Here is a 27,870-nt window from a genome sequence, read left to right as displayed (position 1 = left end):
TTTTCCCTTATAACCATGTTATAAGGGAAAATAATAATGATCGGGTCTCCATCCCGATGGTCTCCTAGCAACCATGCGTGCAAATCGCACGGCATCCGTACTTGCTTGCGGATGCCATCCGATTTTCACACACCCCATTCACTTGTATGGGGCCTGCGTCACGTCAAAATCGGACAATATAGAGCATGCTGCGATTTCAACTGAACATCGCTCATGTGCACAGCCCCATAGAAATGAATGGGTCAGGATTTAGTGCGGGTGCCATACGTTCGCCGCACGGATCGCACCCGCACGGAAAACTCGCCCGTGTGAAAGGGGCCTAAGAGTTACATAGCATCATAAATCAATATAATGCTTTGTCACCCCGTCAGTGCTGGGAGGTCAGGCCGGGAGCTCAAGGGCCAAACACTGAACAGTTGGACATGTGCATTCAAAAGTGGCCATGGTGGCCATGGCTTCCCCTATCAAAATAAGCCGTTTGCCAAAGGTGCTGGTAGTAGGACCCTGGGTGATCACATTCTGAAAGGGTTGTCTGTAATCTGGTTTTACATAAATAAAGGTTAAGGCCTCTTTCACACGAGCTAGTTTTCCGCGCAGGTGCAATGCGTGACGTGAACGCATAGCGCCCTCGGTAAATATTGACCCATTCATTTTAATGGGTCTGTGTACAGTACATGACCTTTTTTTTCCACACATCGGTTCTGCCTTGCATGAAAAACAAAGCATGTGTTATATTCTGCGTTTTTCATGCAGTCTTGGCCTCTTAGAAGTGAATGGGGCTTCAGTGAAAAACGCATTGCGTCCGGAAGCAAGTGCGGGTACAATGCGTTTTTCACTGATGGTTGCTAAGAGATGTTGTTTGTAAACCTTCAGTTTTTTATCACACGCATGAAAAACGCATCAAAACGCATTGCACCCGCGCGGAAAAAACTGAACGCAATTGCAGACAAAACTGACTGAACTTGCTTGAAAAATGGTGCAAGTTTCACTGAACGCATCCGGACCTAATCCATCACGCTCGCGTGAAAGAGGCCTAAAAGGGTTATCTGGGAATTTCATATTGAGGACTTATGCTCTGGATAGGTCATCAGTATCAGATTGGCGGGGATCTGACGCCCGGGAACCCTGCCAATCGGCTGTATGAAGAGGCTGTGGCACTCCGTTACTACATCGATCATGTGGTCAAGGCACAGCTCAGTGCCATTCAAGTGAATCTCGCTGAGCTGCCATACCAGGCCCAGCCGCTATACAATGCACGGAGCTGTGCTTGGTGACCTGTGAGGAGGCCACGGTGCTCGCCGTAGTTCCAGTGAACATCACAGCTTCGTCGAACAGATGATTGGCAGGGATCCTGGGAGTCAGACGCCCAACAGTCACATATTCCTCTCCAATGATGCAGATAGGACATCAGTATGAAAATCCCAGATAACCCCTTTAACCACCTCCTCATGCAGCAATAACTGCTACAAAACATTTCCATTAAAGGAGTTGTCCAAGTATTGGTAATGGTGACCTATCCTCAAGATAGGTCATCATTATCACATCGGCTGTGGTCCGAGTCCCGGCACCACTGCCAATCAGGCGGGCTCCCGGTAGCTTACCAAGCACAGTGATATGGATTGTATAGTGGCTGTGCTTAGTATTGCAGCTCAGCCCCATTGACTTGAATGGGGCTGAGGTGCAGCTAGGCCATGTGACTGATGTATGGTGACATCACATGGCCTAGGAAGAGCACCCGGCCTCTTCTGACAGCTGATGGGCAGGGATCCCGGGAGTCAGAGCCCCTCCAATCAGATATTGATGACCTATCGTCATCAGAGGCAGTACATTTTAATGCTGTACAGAGACAGATCTCCATTCAGCATTAAAACAATTTTTTTAGCAAAGCATCTTCAGATGTAGCATCAGAAGCTTGCTTCGGCCATCCCTCGTTATAATGATTTTATAATACTGTCTCTGTCCAACCTTGCATCTACTGAATTGTACTGACATAATGCCATCAGTATCATTCAGTAGATGCAAGGTCAGACAGAGACACAGCTTTATAGATCAGTATATATTGCTTTGCTGTCCTGTAAGGAGCCATGTCCATAACAGGAAATCACACTCCCATATGAAGTGTGTTTTTTCCCACATTGGGCGCGCCCATCTGAATTTACCCTAAATAAAACAGGTCTCCTACTGATTGAAAACAACTGACTAATTTCACCTTCAAATTATCCGCTAATCCTGAGGCTAAATTCACACATCAAAATCCATGGCAGAAAAATCTGTAGCAGTTTACTAGCTGAAAACAGGTCTTTTTGGTGGCAGATTTCTAATTTAGTGGCAGATTAAGAAGAGTATTACAAGCATTTAAGAAGAGGATTCGGAAGACTATTTAACACCACCTAAACTTTATCAGGTGGCACACATAAAGCATACAGTAGGGATGTGAAAGTCATGGGCCTCCAGCTGTTGCAAAACTACAAATCCCAGCATGTCCTGATAACTGTAGACTGTCTTGCCATTATGGAAGGTGTATTTTTGCAACAGCTGGAGGGTCACAAGTTTGAAATCCCTGATGGTTCAGCGTTGGTATACAGATGTGGCATGGCTGTTCTTCAAACTTTCTGCATGTAGATGCCAAATGGGGGTGGGATAATGACTGCCAAAGTACAGATAACAGCAAATGATGGCCAATGGGATAGAGAAGGCGCTCATAGGGTAAGTAAATTCAAACAAACAAATTTCTAATGAAAGAAATGGTTTGCTCACCTACTGCGGTTGCATCAATTGGATGCAACTGCAATGGAGATCAAGTATAGATAAGGGATGGTTGGTGCAGCCAAGATCCGTCCTAACACCTTGGGCAGGGGCCACCCTGCCACTAGGGTAATGGAAATGAAGAGAAGTACGCTACACCTTAAGTGGAGCGTGTGGACTGCTGGGGGCGCACGAGACAACCAAACAAGGACCGTGTTTTAATTTCGGCAGTATTCCATTTATTTATAAGACAACGCGTTTCGGGGTAAAGTCCCCTTTATCAAGTCTGAGCCGGGAAGGTTAGGAGAGTGTCACGGCTCATCTGGAGCTCCAGATGAGCCGTGACACTCTCCTAACCTTCCCGGCTCAGACTTGATAAAGGGGACTTTACCCCGAAACGCGTTGTCTTATAAATAAATGGAATACTGCCGAAATTAAAACACGGTCCTTGTTTGGTTGTCTCGTGCGCCCCCAGCAGTCCACACGCTCCACTTAAGGTGTAGCGTACTTCTCTTCAAAGTACAGATAAAGAAAGAAATCCCTTCCTTAAAGGGGTTCTCCAGGAATTAAGAAAATTTGAATACTGTAATATTACTTTATTATACATATATTCCCAAATACCTTTCATTAGCTATAATGGTTCATTTTGTCTAAGGAGCAATCATTAGGAGAAATAAAAAGGCCGCTGTCCTATTAGCACACACAAAACCTGTCCTAATCACCCAGCAGGACAAGTTACTTCACAACACTGATGTGAAGAGCTTCCTCATCCTCTTCCTGCTCTATTTGTCAAGTATTATGACCGTGAACACAGCTGATAAGATCTTCAGCTGAATCTTTGTAGGAATGGAGTTCGTGAGGAGACATGCAGTACAGAGAGGATGGACAGGAGAGACTGTGGTAATGGAGACTGCATACAAGTGCTGCTGCTCATTATCTACACCCCCACTATCCTCTCTGCACTTCTTGTCTCCTAATGAACTCCATTCCTACAGAGATTCATCTGAAGATCATATTAAACTGTATTCAGGATCATAATCCCTGACAAGTAAGATAGGAAGATGGTACAGCTCTTTAACTTGTCCTCCTGTGTAATTAGGACAGGTTTTGTGTGGACTAGTAGGATGGTGGCCATTTTATTTTTCCTAATGATTGCTCCCCCGAAAACAAGCCATTATAACTAATGAAAGGTATTTGGTAATATATTTATAACAAAGTCATATTTAATTATTTTCATTTTCTTAATTCCCAGAGAACCCCTTTTACCGCCTCCGGACCGCCTAACGCAGGATCGCGGTCCGGAGGCGGCAGTGTGAGGCAGAGTCACGCATATACGCGTCATCTCGCGAGACGCCGTCCCGCAGGACGGCAAAAGTTCGAGGGGGGTTACATCATCAGCCTGCCAGCCAATGATCATCGCTGGCAGGCTGATGATTTTTAAAAAACGAAACACAGGCCAGTTAACACTTTATATTTATAAATATAAAGTGTTAAATGGCTGCTGTGCTCCTCTGCTGGTCCTTTTCGTCGGTTGGTCTCAGCAGAGGAGCACAGTTCACAGTGAGTACACCAAACAGCTCACTTAGCCCCCAGATCACCCCCCATCACCCCAATTAACCCCTTGATCGCCCCTGTCAATCACCTAGTGAAAGGAAAAAAGTGATCAGTGTTAACTGTAACTTTTTTTTTTTCCACTGGTATTGACTGATAGGTTTTAGGATAGTTTAGGCCCCTTGGTTAGGTAGTTACTGATTCGCTGATTTAGCGTATCGCTAATCAGCATTTGTACTTTTATAGTATCTGTAAGTGATCAAAACTGATCACAGTCAGATCTCTAATAGTCTTAGTGTCACCTTAGCTCGCCCTCCACCCAAAACGCAGTGTTTGCCCGATCAGGCCTGATCGGTTGTCCACATGTGTGTTCACCCACGCCCGCCCCGCCGCAGTGCCAAAATTTTTTTTTTTGATCACTGCACAATCACTTTCCAAGCGCTGCGGCGATAAAAAAAAAATCAGTTTTGATATTTTTTATCAATTGCAGCGGCCTCCGGTACTTCGCTAGCCTCCCATTTGTAAGACAGGCTTGCTTTTTTTCTTGGGTAGTCTCAGGGAATACCCCCTAAATTTAGTAGTCCAAATGTCAAACAAGGGGTATTCTTCTGAAGAGGCCTACAGGATTCTGACCCAGTCGGATGAGGTATAGGAACCCTCATCTGACGAATCCAGCGGGTCAGAATATGAACCTGTAGAAAGCAGTAGCAGTCTGACCCAAAGTTCGGACGAGGAGGTTGAGGTCCCTGATACCAACAGGCGTACCCGGCCCCGTGTTGCTACACCACAGGTTGCGCATGATCCGTTTCAAGGGCAGCAGAGTGGGGCTGGCGCTGTCGGATTACGTGGTGAGGCATACACCAGCAGCGCAGCCCACCCTGGACCTAGTACCAGCATTGCCGTACAACATGGTGAAGTGGCGAGCACCAGAAGGGCAGTTGAAGCTGGTACGGTGGCATGTGCAATAGTTACCCTGTCGCAGCCACCGCACAGACAGGCCCGTAGAGTCCCTGAGGTGCTGGCAAACCCTGATTGGCAGTCCCCAACTTCAGCCGCACCATTAGTTCCCCTTTTCAGCGCCCAGTCTGGAGTTCGGGTTGAGACAGCTCAGATCGGTTTGGCCCTGGGATTTTTTTAGTTGTTCTTGACTGCGGAGCTCTTGGACATAGTCGTGGCAGAAACAAATCGGTATGCCACTCAATTTATAGCCGCCAACCCGGGAAGCTATTATGCCCAGCCTTTCCGGTGGAAACCCGTCCCAAGTTTCCGAATTAAAAAAAATTCTGGGCCTTCTCCTCAACATGGGTCTAACCAAAAAGCATGAATTGCGGTCATATTGGTCCACAAACCCAATTCATCACATGCCCATTTTCTCTGCTGCCATGTCCAGGGCACGATTTGAGGCCATCCTGCGTTTCCTGCACTTTAGCGATAACACCATCTCCCGTCCCAGAGGCCACCCAGCTTTTGACCGGCTCCACAGAAGCATTGCGCTGCTGTCAGATTACACAAAAGTCGGTGTATGCGGCACTGCAAGACGAGATTTCTCCTCTGCAGTAAAAGATACGTTTGCCGAGGCATATGAGCTAAGCGGTCGGCGGTGTTCATATGCGTTGGCAAACACTTTGTATATAAAAATAAAAAATCCCGGCAATGATTTATTCATCCACATCGATTGATGTGAATGGAGAAATCGGGTTTGCCAGGGCATACGAGCTAAGTGGGTATGGATGTTGGGCGGAGCTCCTATGTCCTGGCAGACGCCTTTCCCCTCCTTTTTTTTGTGGGGGGGGGGCAGAGATTTTTTCATCCCCATTGGGGACAGTTGGATGCTAATGTCTGTAAAGCGCTGCGGAATATAGCGCTATGTAAGTGCATAAAATAAATACATCTGGAGGCAGTGAGATGAAAGCCAATAATCAAAATAATCGTCACTCTCGGGCTGATGCACACGACCGTAGCCTGTTTTGCGGTTTGTAAATTGCGGAATGGAACGTCCTGCCTTCTATAGAACAGTCCTATCCTTGTCCATAATAAGGGCAAGAATAGGACATGTTCTGTCGTGGAATGGACATATGGATGCAGAGAGCACCTAGTCTGCCCAATATACTGAATACTATGAATAGCCCTTGGCCCTATCTTATATGAAGGATAGCCTTATGCCCATCCTATGCATGCTTAACCACCTCCGGACCGCCTAACGCAGATTCGCGTTCCGGAGGTGGCGGCCCTGCGCACAGTCACGCATATATGCGTCATCTCGCGAGACGCGAGATTTCCTGTGAACGCGCGCACACAGGCGCGCACGCTCACAGGAACAGAAGGTAAGCGAGTGGATCTCCAGCCTGCCAGCGGCGATCGCTCGCTGGCAGGCTGGAGATCCGAATTTTTTAACCCCTAACAGGTATATTAGACGCTGTTTTCATAACAGCGTCTAATATACCTCCTACCTGGTCCTCTGGTGGTCCCTTTTTTTAGGATCTACAACCAGAGGACTCAGGTAGGTCAGTACAGTCGCACCAAACACCACACTACACTACACTACACCCCCCCCCCCCGTCACTTATTAACCCCTTATAAACCCCTGATCACCCATGATCACCCCATATAAACTCCCTGATCACCCCCCTGTCATTGATCACCGCCCTGTCATTGATCACCCCCCTGTCAGGCTCCGTTCAGACGTCCGTATGATTTTTACGGATCCACGGATACATGGATCGGATCCGCAAAAAGCATACGGACGTCTGAATGGAGCCTTACAGGGGGGTGATCAATGACAGGCGGGTGATCACCCATATACACTCCCTGATCACCCCCTGTCATTGATCACCCCCCTGTCATTGATCACCCCCCTGTCATTGATCACTCCCCTGTAAGGCTCCATTCAGACGTCCGCATGATTTTTACAGATCCATGGATCGGATCCGCAAAACACATGCGGACGTCTGAATGGAGCCTTACAGGGGGTGATCAATGACAGGCGGGTGATCACCCATATACACTCCCTGATCACCCCCCTGTCATTGATAACCCCCCTGTAAGGCTCCATTCAGACGTCCGCATGCGTTTTGTGGATCCGATCCATGTATCCATGGATCCGTAAAAAATCATGCGGATGTCTGAATGGAGCCTTACAGGGGGGGTGATCAGTGACAGGGGGGTGATTACCCTGATCACCCCCTGTCATTGATAACCCCCCTGTAAGGCTCCATTCAGACGTCCGCATGCGTTTTGTGGATCCGATCCATGTATCCATGGATCCGTAAAAAATCATGCGGATGTCTGAATGGAGCCTTACAGGGGGGGTGATCAGTGACAGGGGGGTGATCACCCTGATTACCCTGATCACCCCCTGTCATTGATAACCCCCCTGTAAGGCTCCATTCAGACGTCCGCATGCGTTTTGTGGATCCGATCCATGTATCCATGGATCCGTAAAAAATCATGCGGATGTCTGAATGGAGCCTGACAGGGGGGTGATCACCCTGATTACCTTGATAACCCCCCTGTAAGGCTCCATTCAGACGTCCGCATGCGTTTTGTGGATCCGATCCATGTATCCATGGATCCGTAAAAAATCATGCGGATGTCTGAATGGAGCCTTACAGGGGGGGTGATCAGTGACAGGGGGGTGATCACCCTGATTACCCTGATCACCCCCTGTCATTGATAACCCCCCTGTAAGGCTCCATTCAGACGTCCGCATGATTTTTACAGATCCATGGATACATGGATCGGATCCGCAAAACACATGCGGACGTCTGAATGGAGCCTTACAGGGGGTGATCAATGACAGGCGGGTGATCACCCATATACACTCCCTGATCACCCCCCTGTCATTGATAACCCCCCTGTAAGGCTCCATTCAGACGTCCGCATGCGTTTTGTGGATCCGATCCATGTATCCATGGATCCGTAAAAAATCATGCGGATGTCTGAATGGAGCCTTACAGGGGGGGTGATCAGTGACAGGGGGGTGATTACCCTGATCACCCCCTGTCATTGATAACCCCCCTGTAAGGCTCCATTCAGACGTCCGCATGCGTTTTGTGGATCCGATCCATGTATCCATGGATCCGTAAAAAATCATGCGGATGTCTGAATGGAGCCTTACAGGGGGGGTGATCAGTGACAGGGGGGTGATCACCCTGATTACCCTGATCACCCCCTGTCATTGATAACCCCCCTGTAAGGCTCCATTCAGACGTCCGCATGCGTTTTGTGGATCCGATCCATGTATCCATGGATCCGTAAAAAATCATGCGGATGTCTGAATGGAGCCTGACAGGGGGGTGATCACCCTGATTACCTTGATAACCCCCCTGTAAGGCTCCATTCAGACGTCCGCATGCGTTTTGTGGATCCGATCCATGTATCCATGGATCCGTAAAAAATCATGCGGATGTCTGAATGGAGCCTTACAGGGGGGGTGATCAGTGACAGGGGGGTGATCACCCTGATTACCCTGATCACCCCCTGTCATTGATAACCCCCCTGTAAGGCTCCATTCAGACGTCCGCATGCGTTCTGTGGATCCGATCCATGTATCCATGGATCCGTAAAAAATCATGCGGATGTCTGAATGGAGCCTTACAGGGGGGGGTGATCAGTGACAGGGGGGTGATCGCCCTGATCACCCCCTGTCATTGATAACCCCCCTGTAAGGCTCCATTCAGACGTCCGCATGTGTTTTGTGGATCCGATCCATGTATCCATGGATCCGTAAAAAATCATGCGGATGTCTGAATGGAGCCTTACAGGGGGGGTGATCACCCCCCTGTCATTGATCACCCCCCCCCCCCCTGGTAAGGCTCCATTCAGACATTTTTTTGGGCACAAGTTAGCGGAAATTTTTTGTTTGTTTTTGTTTTTGTTTTTTCTTACTAAGTCTCATATTCCACTAACTTGTGTCAAAAAATAAAATCTCACATGGACGCACCATACCCCTCACGGAATCCAAATGCGTAAACATTTTTAGACATTTATATTCCAGACTTCTTCTCACGCTTTAGGGCCCCTAAAAAGCCAGGGCAGTATAAATACCCCACATGTGACCCCATTTCGGAAAGAAGACACCCCAAGGTATTCCGTGAGGGGCATATTGAGTCCACGAAAGATTGAAATTTTTGTCCTAAGTTAGCGGAAAGTGAGACTTTGTGAGAAAAAAACAAAAAAAAATCAATATCCGCTAACTTATGCAAAAAAAATAAAAAATTCTAGGAACTCGCCATGCCCCTCATTGAATACCTTGGGGTGTCTTCTTTCCAAAGTGGGGTCACATGTGGGGTATTTATACTGCCCTGGCTTTTTAGGGGCCCGAAAGTGTGAGAAGAAGTCTGGGATCCAAATGTCTAAAAATGCCCTCCTAAAAGGAATTTGGGCCCCTTTGCGCATCTAGGCTGCAAAAAAGTGTCACACATGTGGTATCGCCGTACTCAGGAGAAGTTGGGGAATGTGTTTTGGGGTGTCATTTTACATATACCCATGCTGGGTGAGAAAAATATCTTGGTCAAATGCCAACTTTGTATAAAAAAATGGGAAAAGTTGTCTTTTGCCAAGATATTTCTCTCACCCAGCATGGGTATATGTAAAATGACACCCCAAAACACATTCCCCAACTTCTCCTGAGTACGGCGATACCAGATGTGTCACACTTTTTTGCAGCCAAGGTGGGCAAAGGGGCACATATTCCAAAGTGCACCTTTCAGATTTCGCAGGCCATTTTTTACACATTTTGATTGCAAGGTACTTCTTACACATTTGGGCCCCTAAATTGCCAGGGCAGTATAACTACGCCACAAGTGACCCCATTTTGGAAAGAAGACACCCCAAGGTATTCCGTGAGGGGCACGGCGAGTTCCTAGAATTTTTTATTTTTTGTCACAAGTTAGCGGAAAATGATGATTTTTCTTTTTTTTTCTTTTTTCCTTACAAAGTCTCATATTCCACTAACTTGCGACAAAAAATAAAAAATTCTAGGAACTCGCCATGCCCCTCACGGAATACCTTGGGGTGTCTTCTTTCCAAAATGGGGTCACTTGTGGCGTAGTTATACTGCCCTGGCAATTTAGGGGCCCAAATGTGTGAGAAGAACTTTGCAATCAAAATGTGTACAAAATGCCCTGCAAAATCCGAAAGGTGCACTTTGGAATATGTGCCCCTTTGCCCACCTTGGCAGCAAAAAAGTGTGACACATCTGGTATCGCCGTACTCAGGAGAAGTTGGGCAATGTGTTTTGGGGTGTCATTTTACATATACCCATGCTGGGTGAGAAAAATATCTTGGTCAAATGCCAACTTTGTATAAAAAAATGGGAAAAGTTGTCTTTTGCCAAGATATTTCTCTCACCCAGCATGGGTATATGTAAAATGACACCCCAAAACACATTCCCCAACTTCTCCTGAGTACGGCGATACCAGATGTGTGACACTTTTTTGATGCCAAGGTGGGCAAAGGGGCACATATTCCAAAGTGCACCTTTCGGATTTCACTGGTCATTTTTTTACAGATTTTGATTGCAAAGTACTTCTCACACATTTGGGCCCCTAAATTGCCAGGGCAGTATAACTACGCCACAAGTGACCCCATTTTGGAAAGAAGACACCCCAAGGTATTCCGTGAGGGGCATGGCGAGTTCCTAGAATTTTTTATTTTTTGTCGCAAGTTAGTGGAATATGAGACTTTGTAAGGAAAAAAGAGAAAAAAAAAAAAATCATCATTTTCCGCTAACTTGTGACAAAAAATAAAAAATTCTAGGAACTCGCCATGCCCCTCACGGAATACCTTGGGGTGTCTTCTTTCCAAAATGGGGTCACTTGTGGCGTAGTTATACTGCCCTGGCAATTTAGGGGCCCAAATGTGTGAGAAGTACCTTGCAATCAAAATGTGTAAAAAATGGCCTGCAAAATCTGAAAGGTGCACTTTGGAATATGTGCCCCTTTGCCCACCTTGGCAGCAAAAAAGTGTCACACATCTGGTATCGCCGTACTCAGGAGAAGTTGGGGAATGTGTTTTGGGGTGTCATTTTACATATACCCATGCTGGGTGAGAGAAATATCTTGGCAAAAGACAACTTTTCCCATTTTTTTATACAAAGTTGGCATTTGACCAAGATATTTTTCTCACCCAGCATGGGTATATGTAAAATGACACCCCAAAACACATTCCCCAACTTCTCCTGAGTACGGCGATACCAGATGTGTCACACTTTTTTGCTGCCAAGGTGGGCAAAGGGGCACATATTCCAAAGTGCACCTTTTGGATTTCACCGGTCATTTTTTACACATTTTGATTGCAAAGTTCTTCTCACACATTTGGGCCCCTAAATTGCCAGGGCAGTATAACTACCCCACAAGTGACCCCATTTTGGAAAGAAGACACCCCAAGGTATTCCGTGAGGGGCATGGCAAGTTTTTAGAATTTTTTATCTTTTGTCGCAAGTTAGTGGAATATGAGACTTTGTAAGAAAAAATAAAAAAAATAAAATCATCATCATTTTCCGCTAACTTGTGACAAAAAATAAAAAGTTCTATGAACTCACTATGCCCATCAGCGAATACCTTAGGGTGTCTACTTTCCGAAATGGGGTCATTTGTGGGGTTTTTCTACTGTTTGGGCATTGTAGAACCTCAGGAAACATGACAGGTGCTCAGAAAGTCAGAGCTGTTTCAAAAAGCGGAAATTCACATTTTTGTACCATAGTTTGTAAATGCTATAACTTTTACCCAAACCATTTTTTTTTTTTTTGCCCAAACATTTTTTTTTTTATCAAACACATGTAGAACAATAAATTTGGCGAAAAATGTATATATGGATGTCGTTTTTTTTGCAAAATTTTACAGCTGAAAGTGAAAAATGTCATTTTTTTGCAAAAAAATCGTTACATTTTGATTAATAACAAAAAAAGTAAAAATGTCAGCAGCAATGAAATACCACCAAATGAAAGCTCTATTAGTGAGAAGAAAAGGAGGTAAAATTCATTTGGGTGGTAAGTTGCATGACCGAGCGATAAACGGTGAAAGGAGTGTAGTGCCGAAGTGTAAAAAGTGCTCTGGTCATGAAGGGGGTTTCACCTAGCGGGGCTGAAGTGGTTAAAGAGGACCTTTCACCAGAAAAAAAGTATCTAAACTGACTATACAGACGTGTAGAGCGGCGCCCAGGGATCCCCCTGCACTTACTGCTATCCCCGGGCGCCGCTCCGTTCTCCGGTTATAGCCTCCGTTATGTTCCTAGTTAGGCTCCACCCAGGGGAACCTGCCGCGGTCTCCTTCTCCTATGCTGTAGCGCTGGCCAATCGCAGCTCTCAGCTCATAGCCAGGCTGTATAGTCAGTTTAGATACTTTTTTCTGGTGAAAGGTCCTCTTTAAACTCCTTCACTGTATTTGCAGCTACCACTTCTGCAGGAAGGATATTCCATGCATCCACTACTCTCTCAGTAAAGTAATACTTCCTGATATTACTTTTAAATCTTTGCCCCTCTAATTTAAAACTATGACCTCTTGTAGCAGTTTTTCTTCATTTAAATATTCTTTCCTCTTTTACAGTGTTGATTCTTTGTATTTAAAAGTTTCTATCATATCCCCTCTGTCTCGTCTTTCTTCCAAGCTATACATGTTAAGGTCCTTTAATCTTTCCTGGTAAGTTTTATCCTGCAATCCATGTACTAGTTTAGTAGCTCTTCTCTGAACTCTCTCCAAAGTATCAATATCCTTCTGGAGATATGGTCTCCAGTACTGCGCACAATACTCCAAATGAGGTCTCACTAGTGCTCTGTAGAGCGGCATGAGCACCTCCCTCTTTCTACTGACAATGCCTCTCCCTATACACCCAAGCATTACGCCCCAGGTGCCTTATCTTGCACTTATCAACATAGCATTTTAGTTGCCAAATTTTTGACCATTCCTCTAGTTTTCCTAAATCCTTGTCCATTTGGTGTATCCCTCCAGGATCAACCCTGTTACAAATCTTTGTGTCATCAGCAAAAAGACACACCTTACCATCGAGGCCTTCTGCAATTTTGCAGATAAAGATATTAAACAATATGGTTCCCAGAACAGATCCCTGAGGTACCCCACTGGTAACAAGACCATGGTCTGAATATACTCCATTGACTACAACCCTCTGTTGTCTGTCCCTCAGCCACTGCCTAATCCATTCAACAATATGGGAGTCCATGTACAGCCTTATTCTACATAATTAAAAAAACTAATCTTTATTTCATGATGGAATAACCTTTGGATGGTAATATATTTTTCTCAAAAATCTGATTTAAATAAATACTTCATATATACATACATTTATGCTAATGTTGCAGCAAATGTATTGAAGGAGTTGGCTGTTGATAGTTCATCAATATCAGACCAGCAAGAGGCTGACTTCCGGCACCCCCGCTCATCAGCTTGAAGAGGATGCAGTACTGGTACAAGTGCAGCCCTCTCTTCATTGTTTACCTGCTCGCTGTCACAATTGCAGCAGTGAGCCAGTGGAATTATACCGTCCCATTCACTTCAACGGGACGGCTCCTTCCTGTTCAAGTCAATAAGAAGGAGCCATCCCATCGAAGTGAGAGTGATTACACCTGCACACCGCTGCTATTGTGACAGGGAGCATGTAAACAAGAGAAGGCAGCGCTCGTACAAGCACTGCATCCTCTTCATACAGCTAATTGGCGAGGGCGCTTCCTCATCAACTAATCCACAATAACATCTAAAGAAGCCACTTCAATTTAGTGGTGGAAATAAAGACAGCCATGCACATGGTGATGTTTTTTTCACTGAAGTCAATGAAATGCGGATTTCATGGCGGAAAAAGTCCTTTTTCTGCAATGAAATCTGTGGCAGATTTTATTTGTGTAAACATACCCTAAGGCCTGACACACACAAGCGAGTTGAATGCGAGGAATGCATGTGTCAGTGAGAGGTCCCGTTCTGGTCTCCGCTCCTCTGACTGCTTTATGTCAGTGTTATACAATACATCACAGAACTCTAAGGGTTAAATTGCATTATAAATCAGTATAAGGGCTCATGCACATGACCATTGCCTGTTTTGCGGTGTGCTAATTGCGGATCCACAAAACACGGATACCAGCCATGTGCGTTCTGCATTTTACATAATGGAACATCTGGGCCATAATAGAACAGTCCTAGCCTTGTCTGTAATGCCAACACGTTCTATATTTTGCCAGATTCCATGGAACGCACATACGGATGGGGACAGCACACTTTGTGCTGTGCTGTCCGCATGTTTTGTGGCCCAATTGAAGTGAACGGGTCCACATCCAACCTGCAAAAAATTCAGATCAGATGCGGACAAAAATTACGTTTGTGTGCCTGTGCCGTCCTGTCAGAGGAGCAGAAGCCAGAACGAGACCTCAGACACACAATGTGAGTTTCTTGCATTCAGCTCACTGTGTCTGGCCTAAAGGTTCACATACTTTTTCCACTCACAGACATGATATTGGATCATTTTCCTCAATAAAAAACTACTAAATCTAATACTTTTAGCTCATTTGATTTTGTTATCTTGATCTACTTCAATGACTTATCTGAAAATCTCATGTCGTTTTTGGTCAAATTTATGCAGAAATCTAGACACCTCACAAACATCACTGTAGATGGTGTCCACACGTAGGGTACCGTTTGTAGAGTGAAGTTTCTGTAATTAATGTGTGACAGCTATTCAATTAGTAAAATCAGGTTAAAATCCCACTTCGGTGAAGCCAACACTGGATACAATTGTATTCACTTGTCCCCGTCATATGATAGACCTCCGAACATAAAAGGCATACATATTGCTGTCAAATGTTACATTAAATGGAGCCATTCTTCTTATCCAAAGTTTTCTCTTCACAGGGGTTCTCACTATGGCCAATGAATTGGATGTGTTTGTTGGAAATACCACTCTGATTGATGAAGAGGTTTATCAGCTCTGGCTGGATGGATACTCAGGTAGTACATTCACACAAACAACTCCCTCCACTCTCATCCATGCTGGTTAGGCTGAGTTACATCACCATTTAGCTTCCTGTTCTTCTGATCTGTGAAAAGTAGGCTTGAGCGAATCGAGCTTCTGATCACAGATCCGAAGTCGATTCGTTAGAAAACTTTGTTTGTAATGCTATTGCCGTACATTATTTACAATGTATTTGCTCCGTGTAGGAAAACTTTGCCTCGTCCGAAGTTCTGCAAGACTTCAGTAAAGGACTTCGGATTCCTATTTTTAAAATGTTTTCAAATACGCAGATAGGAATACCAAAGTCATTTACCGAAGTCCCACACAACTTCAGACAAAGTCTCCCTACATGGAGCAAATACATTGTAAATGCTATACGGAAACAGCTGTACAAAGTTTAATAAATCGTTTTCGGATGTATTGCGTTAAAAATTACTGATCCGTCCTTTTTTGAGCATCAGTTATGATCAGTTGGCATCTGGTAGCAGTGTTTGGCGTCATGGACACGTCCCTGTCCGTTCTGCAATTTTGGACAAAAATAGGACAGGTTATCTTTTTTTTTGGCGGACCAGGGAACGGAGTGCTGTCCGCATCTTTTGCGGCCCCATTGAAGTGAAAGGGTCCGCATCTGAGCTGCCAAAACTGCGGCTCGGATGTGGACCAAAATAACGGCCGTGTACGTGAGACGGGCAGAGTTGGAGCGCTTCTACTCCAGGTAGGCCATGTTCACATCTGCACTGTGAACTCCGGCAGTCTGTTGGAGTTCACCGTATCCAGCTTAGCCGGACACCACCGTGCACTGCTAGATCCCCATTCACTGCAATGGAATCCGGCACTAATCTGCCGCTTTCCGGCATATATATAGACTTTCACCCGGACAAAACATGTTACACGTAGCTGGATACAGTGAACGGATTACAGTGCTGAAGTTCACTACGCAGATGTGAAGTCAGAGTTGGTTGGCTTACATCCAAACAGGGCAGCGAGGTGGAGGAACAAGAGCCTTCTGGGACATTGAGTGCAGATTTCTTTATATCTTTTTTAGTTTTAATAGTAATATGGGATAAAGCAGAACAAGGTGAAATTAGGAGATGAATAGAGAGGTTTCTGGGATATTATTTTTTATTTTTGTGCATTTTCTATGTTTATTGTTCCTTTAAAGAGAACCTGTCACCTCCCAAAACCATCCCAAACCGCCAGCAGTACCTGCGTGTAGCCAGCGGTGTGTTTCTGATGATGCCTTTCTTCCTGAAGGCAGATGCAGCAAAAGTACTGAAAACGTTCTTTTATCCCCTGCCCGGTGCACATCTCCACACATACTTGAAGTCAAGGGGGCAGCGGCCTTCTTGCTTCAAGTCACGGTAACCACGCCCCTTCCCTGCCCCTTCGCTGAGACTGACAGCTGGCAGTTCGGCTGGCTTTGCCGAACTCTTGTCAGTGACAGCGAAGGGGCAGGGAAGGGGTCCTGGTTACCTTGACTTCAAGCATGTGTGGAGAGGCTCGCCGGGCAGGGGATAAAACAATTTTCAGTACTTTTGCTGCATCTGCCTTCAGTAAGAAAGGCATCATCAGAAACACACACTGGTGGCTTAAGGTGGTTTTGGGAGGTGACAGGTTCCCTTTAAGTCAAAGTTTTATGATTTGTTCTCCTTATAATTATATTTTACAGTGAGTGATGCTGTCAGTATTCGTTTGAAGAGTGGCATTTTAGATCAGACTGGAGCTGGTCCCGATGTCCTGGAGAGTGACACTATGGACCATTACAGAACATTTCAGATGCTTGAAAGACTTCTTCATTACCCACCAAAACTGGTGCAGCAGTTGCTTTTTCAGATCCCACCTTACAAGCAGAGCATGCTGATTGAGAGGTAATTATATTTTTGTGGGTGGCATGGGAAACTGAACAAGCCAGAACCGTTTTTTATTTTTACATGAGAAGAACTGATCCGGTGCCAATTGAATTACGATGGTTTTAGTGCCGGATCTGGTTTCTTCATTTTTCTATATAATACACCCGGATCTGTTCTGAATGGATGCAGCCGGTTGTATTATTAGGACAGAATTATTTTGCTGTGATTGTATAGCAATAACGCCAATGTTAAAGTAGCCTTAGACAGTTGACATGCCTCAAGAAGCCACTCTAGCACAGTAGATTTGGGTGCAAACTGGCACACAGTTTACAGGATATGATAGGATGCTAAAACAAAAACAAAAAATCTTTATTTGTTGTAATGCGTTAAAAGACTGGCTGGGATAAGAAAGCCCAAAAACCAAAATTACCAAAAAATAGGGGATTAGTCGAACTTAAACCCACTGTCAGTGTGCTTTATTAACACCTTCCTGCCCAGGCCATTTTTTACAAATCTGTCATGTGTCCCTTTAAGTGGTGATAACTTTAAAACACTTTGACTTATCCAGGCCATTCTGAGATTGTTTTCTCGTCACATATCGTACTTCATGACAGTGTTAAAAATGAGCTAAAAAAAAAAATCATTTTTATTCATAACAAAATACCAAATTTACCAAAAATTTAGAAAAATTAGCAAATTTCTATTTCTCTACTTTTATAATAGATAGTAATACCTCCAAAAATAGTTATTACTTTACATTCCCCATATGTCTACTTCATGTTTGGATCATATTGAAAATTACATTTTATTTTTTGGGGACATTAGAAGGCTTAGAAGTTTGGAAGCAAATCTTGAAATTTCTTAGACATTTTCAAAAACCGAATTTTTAGGGACCAGTTCAGGTCTGAAGTCACTTTGTGAGGCTTATATAATAGAAACCACCCAAAAATGACCCCATTTTAGAAGCTACACCCCTCAAGGTATTCAAAACTGATTTTACAAACGTTGTTAACCCTTTAGGTGTTCCACAAGAATTAATGGAAAATGGAGATGAAATTTCAGAATTTCACTTTTTTGGCAGATTTTACATTTTAATCCATTTTTTCCAGTTACAAAGCCAGGGTCAAAAGCCAAATAAAACTCAATATTTATTACCCTGATTCTGCGGTTTACAGAAACACCCCACATGTGATCATAAACTGCTGTACGGGCACATGGCAGGGCGCAGTAGGAAAGGAACGCCATATAGTTTTTGGAAGGCAAATTTAGCTGAACTGGTTTTTAGATGCCATGTCCCATTTGAAGCCCCCCTTGATGCACCCCTACAGTAGAAACTCAAAAAAGTGACCACATTTTGCAAACTACGGGATAAGGTGCCAGTTTTATTGGTACTATTTTGGGGTACATATGATTTTTAATTGCTCTATATTACGTTTTTTCTGAGGCAAGGTAACCCAAAATTGTTTTTGGATCGATTCTCTTAGGTAGGGTCTCATTTATTGTGGGATCAGGTGATGGTCTGATTGGTACTATTTTGGGGGGCATGCGCCTTTTTGACCACTTGCTGTTGCAATTTTTGTGATATAATGTGACAAAAATCGAATTTTTTTTTTACACTTTTTTTTTATTTATTTTTACGGTGTTCATCTGAGTGGTTGGGTCATGTGATATTTTTATAGAGCTGTTTGTTATGGACGTGGCAATACCTAATATGTGTATACTTTTTTATTTTTTTCCCTTTAGCACAATAATAACAGACACGAGAGCCAACAAAGGTTTTTGGTTTTAATTAGAGTTGAGCGAACACCTGGATGTTCGGGTTCGAGAAGTTCGGCCGAACATCCCGGAAATGTTCGGGTTCGGGATCCGAACCCGATCCGAACTTCGTCCCGAACCCGAACCCCATTGAAGTCAATGGGGACCCGAACTTTTCGGCACTAAAAAGGCTGTAAAACAGCCCAGGAAAGAGCTAGAGGGCTGCAAAAGGCAGCAACATGTAGGTAAATCCCCTGCAAACAAATGTGGATAGGGAAATGAATTAAAATAAAAATTAAATAAATAAAAATTAACCAAAATCAATTGGAGAGAGGTTCCATAGCAGAGAATCTGGCTTCCCGTCACCCACCACTGGAACAGTCCATTCTCAGATATTTAGGCCCCGGCACCCAGGCAGAGGAGAGAGGTCCCGTAACAGAGAATCTGTCTTCATGTCAGCAGAGAATTAGTCTGCATGTCATAGCAGAGAATGAGGCTTCACGTCAGCCACCACTGCAACAGTCCATTGGCATATATTTAGGCCCAGCACCCAGGCAGAGGAGGGAGGTCCCGTAACAGAGAATCTGTCTTCATGTCAGCAGAGAATTAGTCTGCATGTCATAGCAGAGAATGAGGCTTCACGTCAGCCACCACTGCAACAGTCCATTGGCATATATTTAGGCCCAGCACACACACAGGCAGAGGAGAGAGGTCCCGTAACAGAGAATCTGGCTTCATGTCAGCAGAGAATCAGTCTGCATGTCATAGCAGAGAATGAGGCTTCACGTCAGCCACCACTGCAACAGTCCATTGGCATATATTTAGGCCCAGCACACACACAGGCAGAGGAGAGAGGTCCCGTAACAGAGAATCTGGCTTCATGTCAGCAGAGAATCAGTCTGCATGTCATAGCAGAGAATGAGGCTTCACGTCAGCCACCACTGCAACAGTCTATTGGCATATATTTAGGCCCAGCACACACACAGGCAGAGGAGAGAGGTCCCGTAACAGAGAATCTGTCTTCATGTCAGCAGAGAATCAGTCTGCATGTCATAGCAGAGAATGAGGCTTCACGTCAGCCACCACTGCAACAGTCCATTGGCATATATTTAGGCCCAGCACCCAGGCAGAGGAGGGAGGTCCCGTAACAGAGAATCTGTCTTCATGTCAGCAGAGAATTAGTCTGCATGTCATAGCAGAGAATGAGGCTTCACGTCAGCCACCACTGCAACAGTCCATTGGCATATATTTAGGCCCAGCACCCAGGCAGAGGAGGGAGGTCCCGTAACAGAGAATCTGTCTTCATGTCAGCAGAGAATTAGTCTGCATGTCATAGCAGAGAATGAGGCTTCACGTCAGCCACCACTGCAACAGTCCATTGGCATATATTTAGGCCCAGCACACACACAGGCAGAGGAGAGAGGTCCCGTAACAGAGAATCTGGCTTCATGTCAGCAGAGAATCAGTCTGCATGTCATAGCAGAGAATGAGGCTTCACGTCAGCCACCACTGCAACAGTCCATTGGCATATATTTAGGCCCAGCACACACACAGGCAGAGGAGAGAGGTCCCGTAACAGAGGATCTGGCTTCATGTCAGCAGAGAATCAGTCTGCATGTCATAGCAGAGAATCAGGCTTCACGTCAGCCACCACTGCAACAGTCCATTGGCATATATTTAGGCCTAGCACACAGGCAGAGGAGAGAGGTCCCGTAACAGACAATCTGGCTTCATGTCAGCAGAGAATCAGTCTGCATGTCATAGCAGAGAATGAGGCTTCACGTCACCCACCACTGCAACAGTCCATTGGCATATATTTAGGCCTAGCACACAGGCAGAGCAGAGAGGTCCCGTAACAGACAATCTGGCTTCATGACAGCAGAGAATCAGTCTGCATGTCATAGCAGAGAATGAGGCTTCACGTCAGCCACCACTGCAACAGTCCATTGGCATATATTTAGGCCCAGCACACACACAGGCAGAGGAGAGAGGTCCCGTAACAGAGAATCTGGCTTCATGTCAGCAGAGAATCAGTCTGCATGTCATAGCAGAGAATGAGGCTTCACGTCAGCCACCACTGCAACAGTCCATTGGCATATATTTAGGCCCAGCACACACACAGGCAGAGGAGAGAGGTCCCGTAACAGAGAATCTGGCTTCATGTCAGCAGAGAATCAGTCTGCATGTCATAGCAGAGAATGAGGCTTCACGTCAGCCACCACTGCAACAGTCCATTGGCATATATTTAGGCCCAGCACCCAGGCAGAGGAGGGAGGTCCCGTAACAGAGAATCTGTCTTCATGTCAGCAGAGAATTAGTCTGCATGTCATAGCAGAGAATGAGGCTTCACGTCAGCCACCACTGCAACAGTCCATTGGCATATATTTAGGCCCCGCACCCAGGCAGAGGAGGGAGGTCCCGTAACAGAGAATCTGTCTTCATGTCAGCAGAGAATTAGTCTGCATGTCATAGCAGAGAATGAGGCTTCACGTCAGCCACCACTGCAACAGTCCATTGGCATATATTTAGGCCCAGCACACACACAGGCAGAGGAGAGAGGTCCCGTAACAGAGAATCTGGCTTCATGTCAGCAGAGAATCAGTCTGCATGTCATAGCAGAGATTGAGGCTTCACGTCAGCCACCACTGCAACAGTCCATTGGCATATATTTAGGCCCAGCACACACACAGGCAGAGGAGAGAGGTCCCGTAACAGAGAATCTGGCTTCATGTCAGCAGAGAATCAGTCTGCATGTCATAGCAGAGAATGAGGCTTCACGTCAGCCACCACTGCAACAGTCCATTGGCATATATTTAGGCCCAGCACACACACAGGCAGAGGAGAGAGGTCCCGTAACAGAGAATCTGTCTTCATGTCAGCAGAGAATCAGTCTGCATGTCATAGCAGAGAATGAGGCTTCACGTCAGCCACCACTGCAACAGTCCATTGGCATATATTTAGGCCCAGCACCCAGGCAGAGGAGGGAGGTCCCGTAACAGAGAATCTGTCTTCATGTCAGCAGAGAATTAGTCTGCATGTCATAGCAGAGAATGAGGCTTCACGTCAGCCACCACTGCAACAGTCCATTGGCATATATTTAGGCCCAGCACCCAGGCAGAGGAGGGAGGTCCCGTAACAGAGAATCTGTCTTCATGTCAGCAGAGAATTAGTCTGCATGTCATAGCAGAGAATGAGGCGTCACGTCAGCCACCACTGCAACAGTCCATTGGCATATATTTAGGCCCAGCACACACACAGGCAGAGGAGAGAGGTCCCGTAACAGAGAATCTGGCTTCATGTCAGCAGAGAATCAGTCTGCATGTCATAGCAGAGAATGAGGCTTCACGTCAGCCACCACTGCAACAGTCCATTGTCATAAATTTAGGCCCAGCACCCAGGCAGAGGAGAGAGGTCCCGTAACAGACAATCTGGCTTCATGTCAGCAGAGAATTAGTCTGCATGTCATAGCAGAGAATCAGGCTTCATGTCAGCCACCACTGCAACAGTCCATTGGCATATATTTAGGCCTAGCACACAGGCAGAGGAGAGGTTCATTCAACTTTGGGTAGCCTCGCAATATAATGGTAAAATGAAAATAAAAATAGGATTGAATGAGGAAGTGCCCTGGAGTCCAATAATATATGGTTATGGGGAGGTAGTTAATGTCTAATCTGGACAAGGGACGGACAGGTCCTGTGGGATCCATGCCTGGTTCATTTTTATGAACGTCAGCTTGTCCACATTGGCTGTAGACAGGCGGCTGCGTTTGTCTGTAATGACGCCCCCTGCCGTGCTGAATACACGTTCAGACAAAACGCTGGCTGCCGGGCAGGCCAGCACCTCCAAGGCATAAAAGGCTAGCTCTGGCCACGTGGACAATTTAGAGACCCAGAAGTTGAATGGGGCCGAACCATCAGTCAGTACGTGGATTGGTGTGCACACGTACTGTTCCACCATGTTAGTGAAATGTTGCCTCCTGCTAACACGTTGCGTATCAGGTGGTGGTGCAGTTAGCTGTGGCGTGTTGACAAAACTTTTCCACATCTCTGCCATGCTAACCCTGCCCTCAGAGGAGCTGGCCGTGACACAGCTGCCTTGGCGACCTCTTGCTCCTCCTCTGCCTTGGCCTTGGGCTTCCACTTGTTCCCCTGTGACATTTGGGAATGCTCTCAGTAGCGCGTCTACCAACGTGCGCTTGTACTCGCGCATCTTCCTATCACGCTCCAGTGCAGGAAGTAAGGTGGGCACATTGTCTTTGTAGCGTGGATCCAGCAGGGTGGCAACCCAGTAGTCCGCACAGGTTAAAATGTGGGCAACTCTGCTGTCGTTGCGCAGGCACTGCAGCATGTAGTCGCTCATGTGTGCCAGGCTGCCCAGGGGTAAGGACAAGCTGTCCTCTGTGGGAGGCGTATCGTCATCGTCCTGCCTTTCCCCCCAGCCACGCACCAGTGATGGACCCGAGCTGCGTTGGGTGCCACCCCGCTGTGACCATGCTTCATCCTCATCCTCCTCCACCTCCTCCTCATCCTCGTCCTCCAGTAGTGGGCCCTGGCTGGCCACATTTGTACCTGGCCTCTGCTGTTGCCAAAAACCTCCCTCTGAGTCACTTCGAAGAGACTGGCCTGAAAGTGCTAAAAATGACCCCTCTTCCTCCTCCTCCTCCTCCTCCTCCTGGGCCACCTCCTCTTCCATCATCGCCCTAAGTGTTTTCTCAAGGAGACATAGAAGTGGTATTGTAACGCTGATAACGGTGTCATCACCACTGGCCATGTTGGTGGAGTACTCGAAACAGCGCAACAGGGCACACAGGTCTCGCATGGAGGCCCAGTCATTGGTGGTGAAGTGGTGCTGTTCTGTAGTGCGACTGACCCGTGCGTGCTGCAGCTGAAACTCCACTATGGCCTGCTGCTGCTCGCACAGTCTGTCCAGCATGTGCAAGGTGGAGTTCCACCTGGTGGGCACGTCGCATATGAGGCGGTGAGCGGGAAGGCCGAAGTTACGCTGTAGCGCAGACAGGCGAGCAGCAGCAGGATGTGAACGCCGGAAGCGCGAACAGACGGCCCGCACTTTATGCAGCAGCTCTGACATGTCGGGGTAGTTGTGAATGAACTTCTGCACCACCAAATTCAGCACATGCGCCAAGCAAGGGATGTGCGTCAAATTGGCTAGTCCCAGAGCTGCAACGAGATTTCGCCCATTATCACACACCACCAGGCCGGGCTTGAGGCTCACCGGCAGCAACCACTCGTCGGTCTGTTGTTCAATACCCCGCCACAACTCCTGTGCGGTGTGGGGCCTGTCCCCCAAACATATGAGTTTCAGAATGGCCTGCTGACGTTTACCCCGGGCTGTGCTGAAGTTGGTGGTGAAGGTGTGTGGCTGACTGGATGAGCAGGTGGAAGAAGAGGAGGAGGAAGCCGAGAAGGAGGAGGTGGCAACAGGAGGCAAAGAATGTTGCCCTGCGATCCTTGGCGGCGGAAGGACGTGCGCCAAACAGCTCTCCGCCTGGGGCCCAGCTGCCACTACATTTACCCAGTGTGCAGTTAGGGAGATATAGCGTCCCTGGCCGTGCTTACTGGTCCACGTATCTGTGGTTAGGTGGACCTTGCTACAGATGGCGTTGCGCAGTGCACACTTGATTTTATCGGATACTTGGTTGTGCAGGGAAGGCACGGCTCTCTTGGAGAAGTAGTGCCGGCTGGGAACAACATACTGTGGGACAGCAAGCGACATGAGCTGTTTGAAGCTGTCTGTGTCCACCAGCCTAAATGACAGCATTTCATAGGCCAGTAGTTTAGAAATGCTGGCATTCAGGGCCAGGGATCGAGGGTGGCTAGGTGGGAATTTACGCTTTCTATCAAATGTTTGTGAGATGGAGAGCTGAACGCTGGCGTGTGACATGGTTGAGACGCTTGGTGACGGAGGTGGTGGTGGTGGTGTTGGTGGTACATCCCCTGTTTGCTGGGCGGCAGGTGCCAACGTTCCTCCAGAGGCGGAGGAAGAGGCCGAGGCGGCAGCAGCAGAAGAGGCCGAGGCGGCAGCAGCAGAAGAGGTAGCAGGGGGAGCCTGAGTGACTTCCTTGGTTTTAAGGTGTTTACTCCACTGCAGTTCATGCTTTGCATGCAGGTGCCTGGTCATGCAGGTTGTGCTCAGGTTCAGAACGTTAATGCCTCGCTTCAGGCTCTGATGGCACAGCGTGCAAACCACTCGGGTCTTGTCGTCAGCACATTGTTTGAAGAAGTGCCATGCCAGGGAACTCCTTGAAGCTGCCTTTGGGGTGCTCGGTCCCAGATGGCGGCGGTCAGTAGCAGGCGGAGTCTCTTGGCGGCGGGTGTTCTGCTTTTGCCCACTGCTCCCTCTTTTGCTACGCTGTTGGCTCGGTCTCACCACTGCCTCTTCCTCCGAACTGTGAAAGTCAGTGGCACGACCTTCATTCCATGTGGGGTCTAGGACCTCATCGTCCCCTGCATCGTCTTCCACCCAGTCTTGATCCCTGACCTCCTGTTCAGTCTGCACACTGCAGAAAGACGCAGCAGTTGGCACCTGTGTTTCGTCATCATCAGAGACATGCTGAGGTGGTATTCCCATGTCCTCATCATCAGGAAACATAAGTGGTTGTGCGTCAGTGCATTCTATGTCTTTCACCGCTGGGGAAGGGCTAGGTGGATGCCCTTGGGAAACCCTGCCAGCGGAGTCTTCAAACAGCATAAGAGACTGCTGCATAACTTGAGGCTGAGACAGTTTCCCTGGTATGCATGGGGGTGATGTGACAGACTGATGGGGTTGGTTTTCAGGCGCCATCTGTGCGCTTTCTGCAGAAGACTGGGTGGGAGATAATGTGAACGTGCTGGATCCACTGTCGGCCACCCAATTGACTAATGCCTGTACCTGCTCAGGCCTTACCATCCTTAGAACGGCATTGGGCCCCACCATATATCGCTGTAAATTCTGGCGGCTACTGGGACCTGAGGTAGTTGGTACACTAGGACGTGTGGATGTGGCAGAACGGCCACGTCCTCTCCCAGCACCAGAGGGTCCACTAACACCACCACGACCATGTCCACGTCCGCGTCCCTTACTAGATGTTTTTCTCATTGTTATGGTTCACCACAACAACAAATATATTATTTGGCCCAATGTATTGTATTCAAATTCAGCGGGATATAAATTTGAGGCCTAGTATTTAGGCGCTGGGTGACCGGTATGGATTTAGTGACAGAATTAGACTTGGAAATGCACAGAAGCGTGTGTGTGTGAAGTTATTCTGAATGACCCAATGTGCACCTTGAATATTATATACCCTTTTAGGGATAGATTTCAAATAGCTCTGATATAGCAGAAACCACTAAATTATGAAATTGCTAAATTGGGAATTGTATTTCAACCCAGAACAAAAAATGTGCTTTGACGGACACTAAATAACTTTCCCAGCCACAACAGGACAGCGTTAACGAGAGATTTAGCAGGATATAAATTTGAGGCCTAGTATTTAGGCGCTGGGTGACCGGTATGGATTTAGTGACAGAATTAGACTTGGAAATGCACAGAAGCGTGTGTGTGTGAAGTTATTCTGAATGACCCAATGTGCACCTTGAATATTATATACCCTTTTAGGGATAGATTTCAAATAGCTCTGATATAGCAGAAACCACTAAATTATGAAATTGCTAAATTGGGAATTGTATTTCAACCCAGAACAAAAAATGTGCTTTGACGGACACTAAATAACTTTCCCAGCCACAACAGGACAGCGTTAACGAGAGATTTAGCAGGATATAAATTTGAGGCCTAGTATTTAGGCGCTGGGTGACAGGTATGGGTTTAGTGACAGAATTAGACTTGGAAATGCACAGTAGCGGGTGTGTGAAGTTATTCTGAATGTCCCTATGTGCACCTTCAATATGATCTACCCTTTTAGGGATAGATTTCAAATAGCTCTGATATAGCAGAAACCACTAAATTATGAAATTGCTAAATTGGGAATTGTATTTCAACCCAGAACAAGAAATGTGCTTGAACGGACACTAAATAACTCGCCCAGCTACAGCACTAACGACAGATTTAGCTGGATATGAATTTGAGGCCTAGTATTTAGGCGCTGGGTGACAGGTATGGGTTTAGTGACAGAATTAGACTTGGAAATACACAGTAGCGGGTGTGTGTGAAGTTATTCTGAATGACCCAATGTGCACCTTGAATATTATATACCCTTTTAGGGATAGATTTCAAATAGCTCTGATATAGCAGAAACCACTAAATTATGAAATTGCTAAATTGGGAATTGTATTTCAACCCAGAACAAGAAATGTGCTTGAACGGACACTAAATAACTCGCCCAGCTACAGCACTAACGACAGATTTAGCTGGATATGAATTTGAGGCCTAGTATTTAGGCGCTGGGTGACAGGTATGGGTTTAGTGACAGAATTAGACTTGGAAATGCACAGTAGCGGGTGTGTGAAGTTATTCTGAATGACCCTATGTGCACCTTGAATATTATATACCCTTTTAGGGATAGATTTCAAATAGCTCTGATACAGCAGAAACCACTAAATTTTTAAATTGCTAAATTGGGAATTGTATTTCAACCCAGAACAAAAAATGTGCTTTGACGGACACTAAATAACTTTCCCAGCCACAACAGGACAGCGGTAACGAGAGATTTAGCGGGATATAAATTTGAGGCCTAGTATTTAGGCGCTGGGTGACCGGTATGGATTTAGTGACAGAATTAGACTGGGATATGGCCAAAAAATAACCACACTATTGCTGGTTAAATGCACTTGGTGATGGGCGCAGCTTGCCCCTGATGTAGTATATGGCCAAAAAATGAACAGACTATTGCTGGTTAAATGCACTTGGTGTCACAGCTTGACCAACCACACTACTGAGGGTTAAATGCACTTGGTGACGGGCGCAGCTTGCCCCTGATGTAGTATATGGCCAAAAAATGAACAGACTATTGCTGGTTAAATGCACTTGGTGACGGGCGCAGCTTGCCCCTGATTTAGTATAT

General features: G+C 46.3%; 1 protein-coding gene across 3 annotated transcripts in view; it reads left to right on the top strand.

Moving 5' to 3' along the window:
- Positions 1–27,870, top strand: part of LOC122920677 (FGF1 intracellular binding protein) — a 138,906-nt gene that overhangs the window by 14,122 nt on the left and 96,914 nt on the right. For all 3 annotated transcript variants that reach the window (XR_006386927.1, XM_044270367.1, XM_044270368.1), the window contains exons 2-3: positions 15,150–15,245; positions 16,919–17,117. Coding sequence is in view for 2 of the 3 variants with exons in the window: in XM_044270367.1 (XP_044126302.1) it covers positions 15,161–15,245; positions 16,919–17,117 (284 nt within the window). In the remaining variant the exon portion in view is untranslated. The remainder of the gene's footprint in view (positions 1–15,149; positions 15,246–16,918; positions 17,118–27,870) is intronic.

The sequence above is a fragment of the Bufo gargarizans genome, chromosome 10 (genome assembly GCF_014858855.1).
Source record: "Bufo gargarizans isolate SCDJY-AF-19 chromosome 10, ASM1485885v1, whole genome shotgun sequence".
Lineage (NCBI taxonomy): Eukaryota > Metazoa > Chordata > Amphibia > Anura > Bufonidae > Bufo > Bufo gargarizans.
The sequence above is the reverse complement of the archived record's forward strand: the minus strand, read 5'-3'. Positions and strand labels throughout refer to the sequence as shown.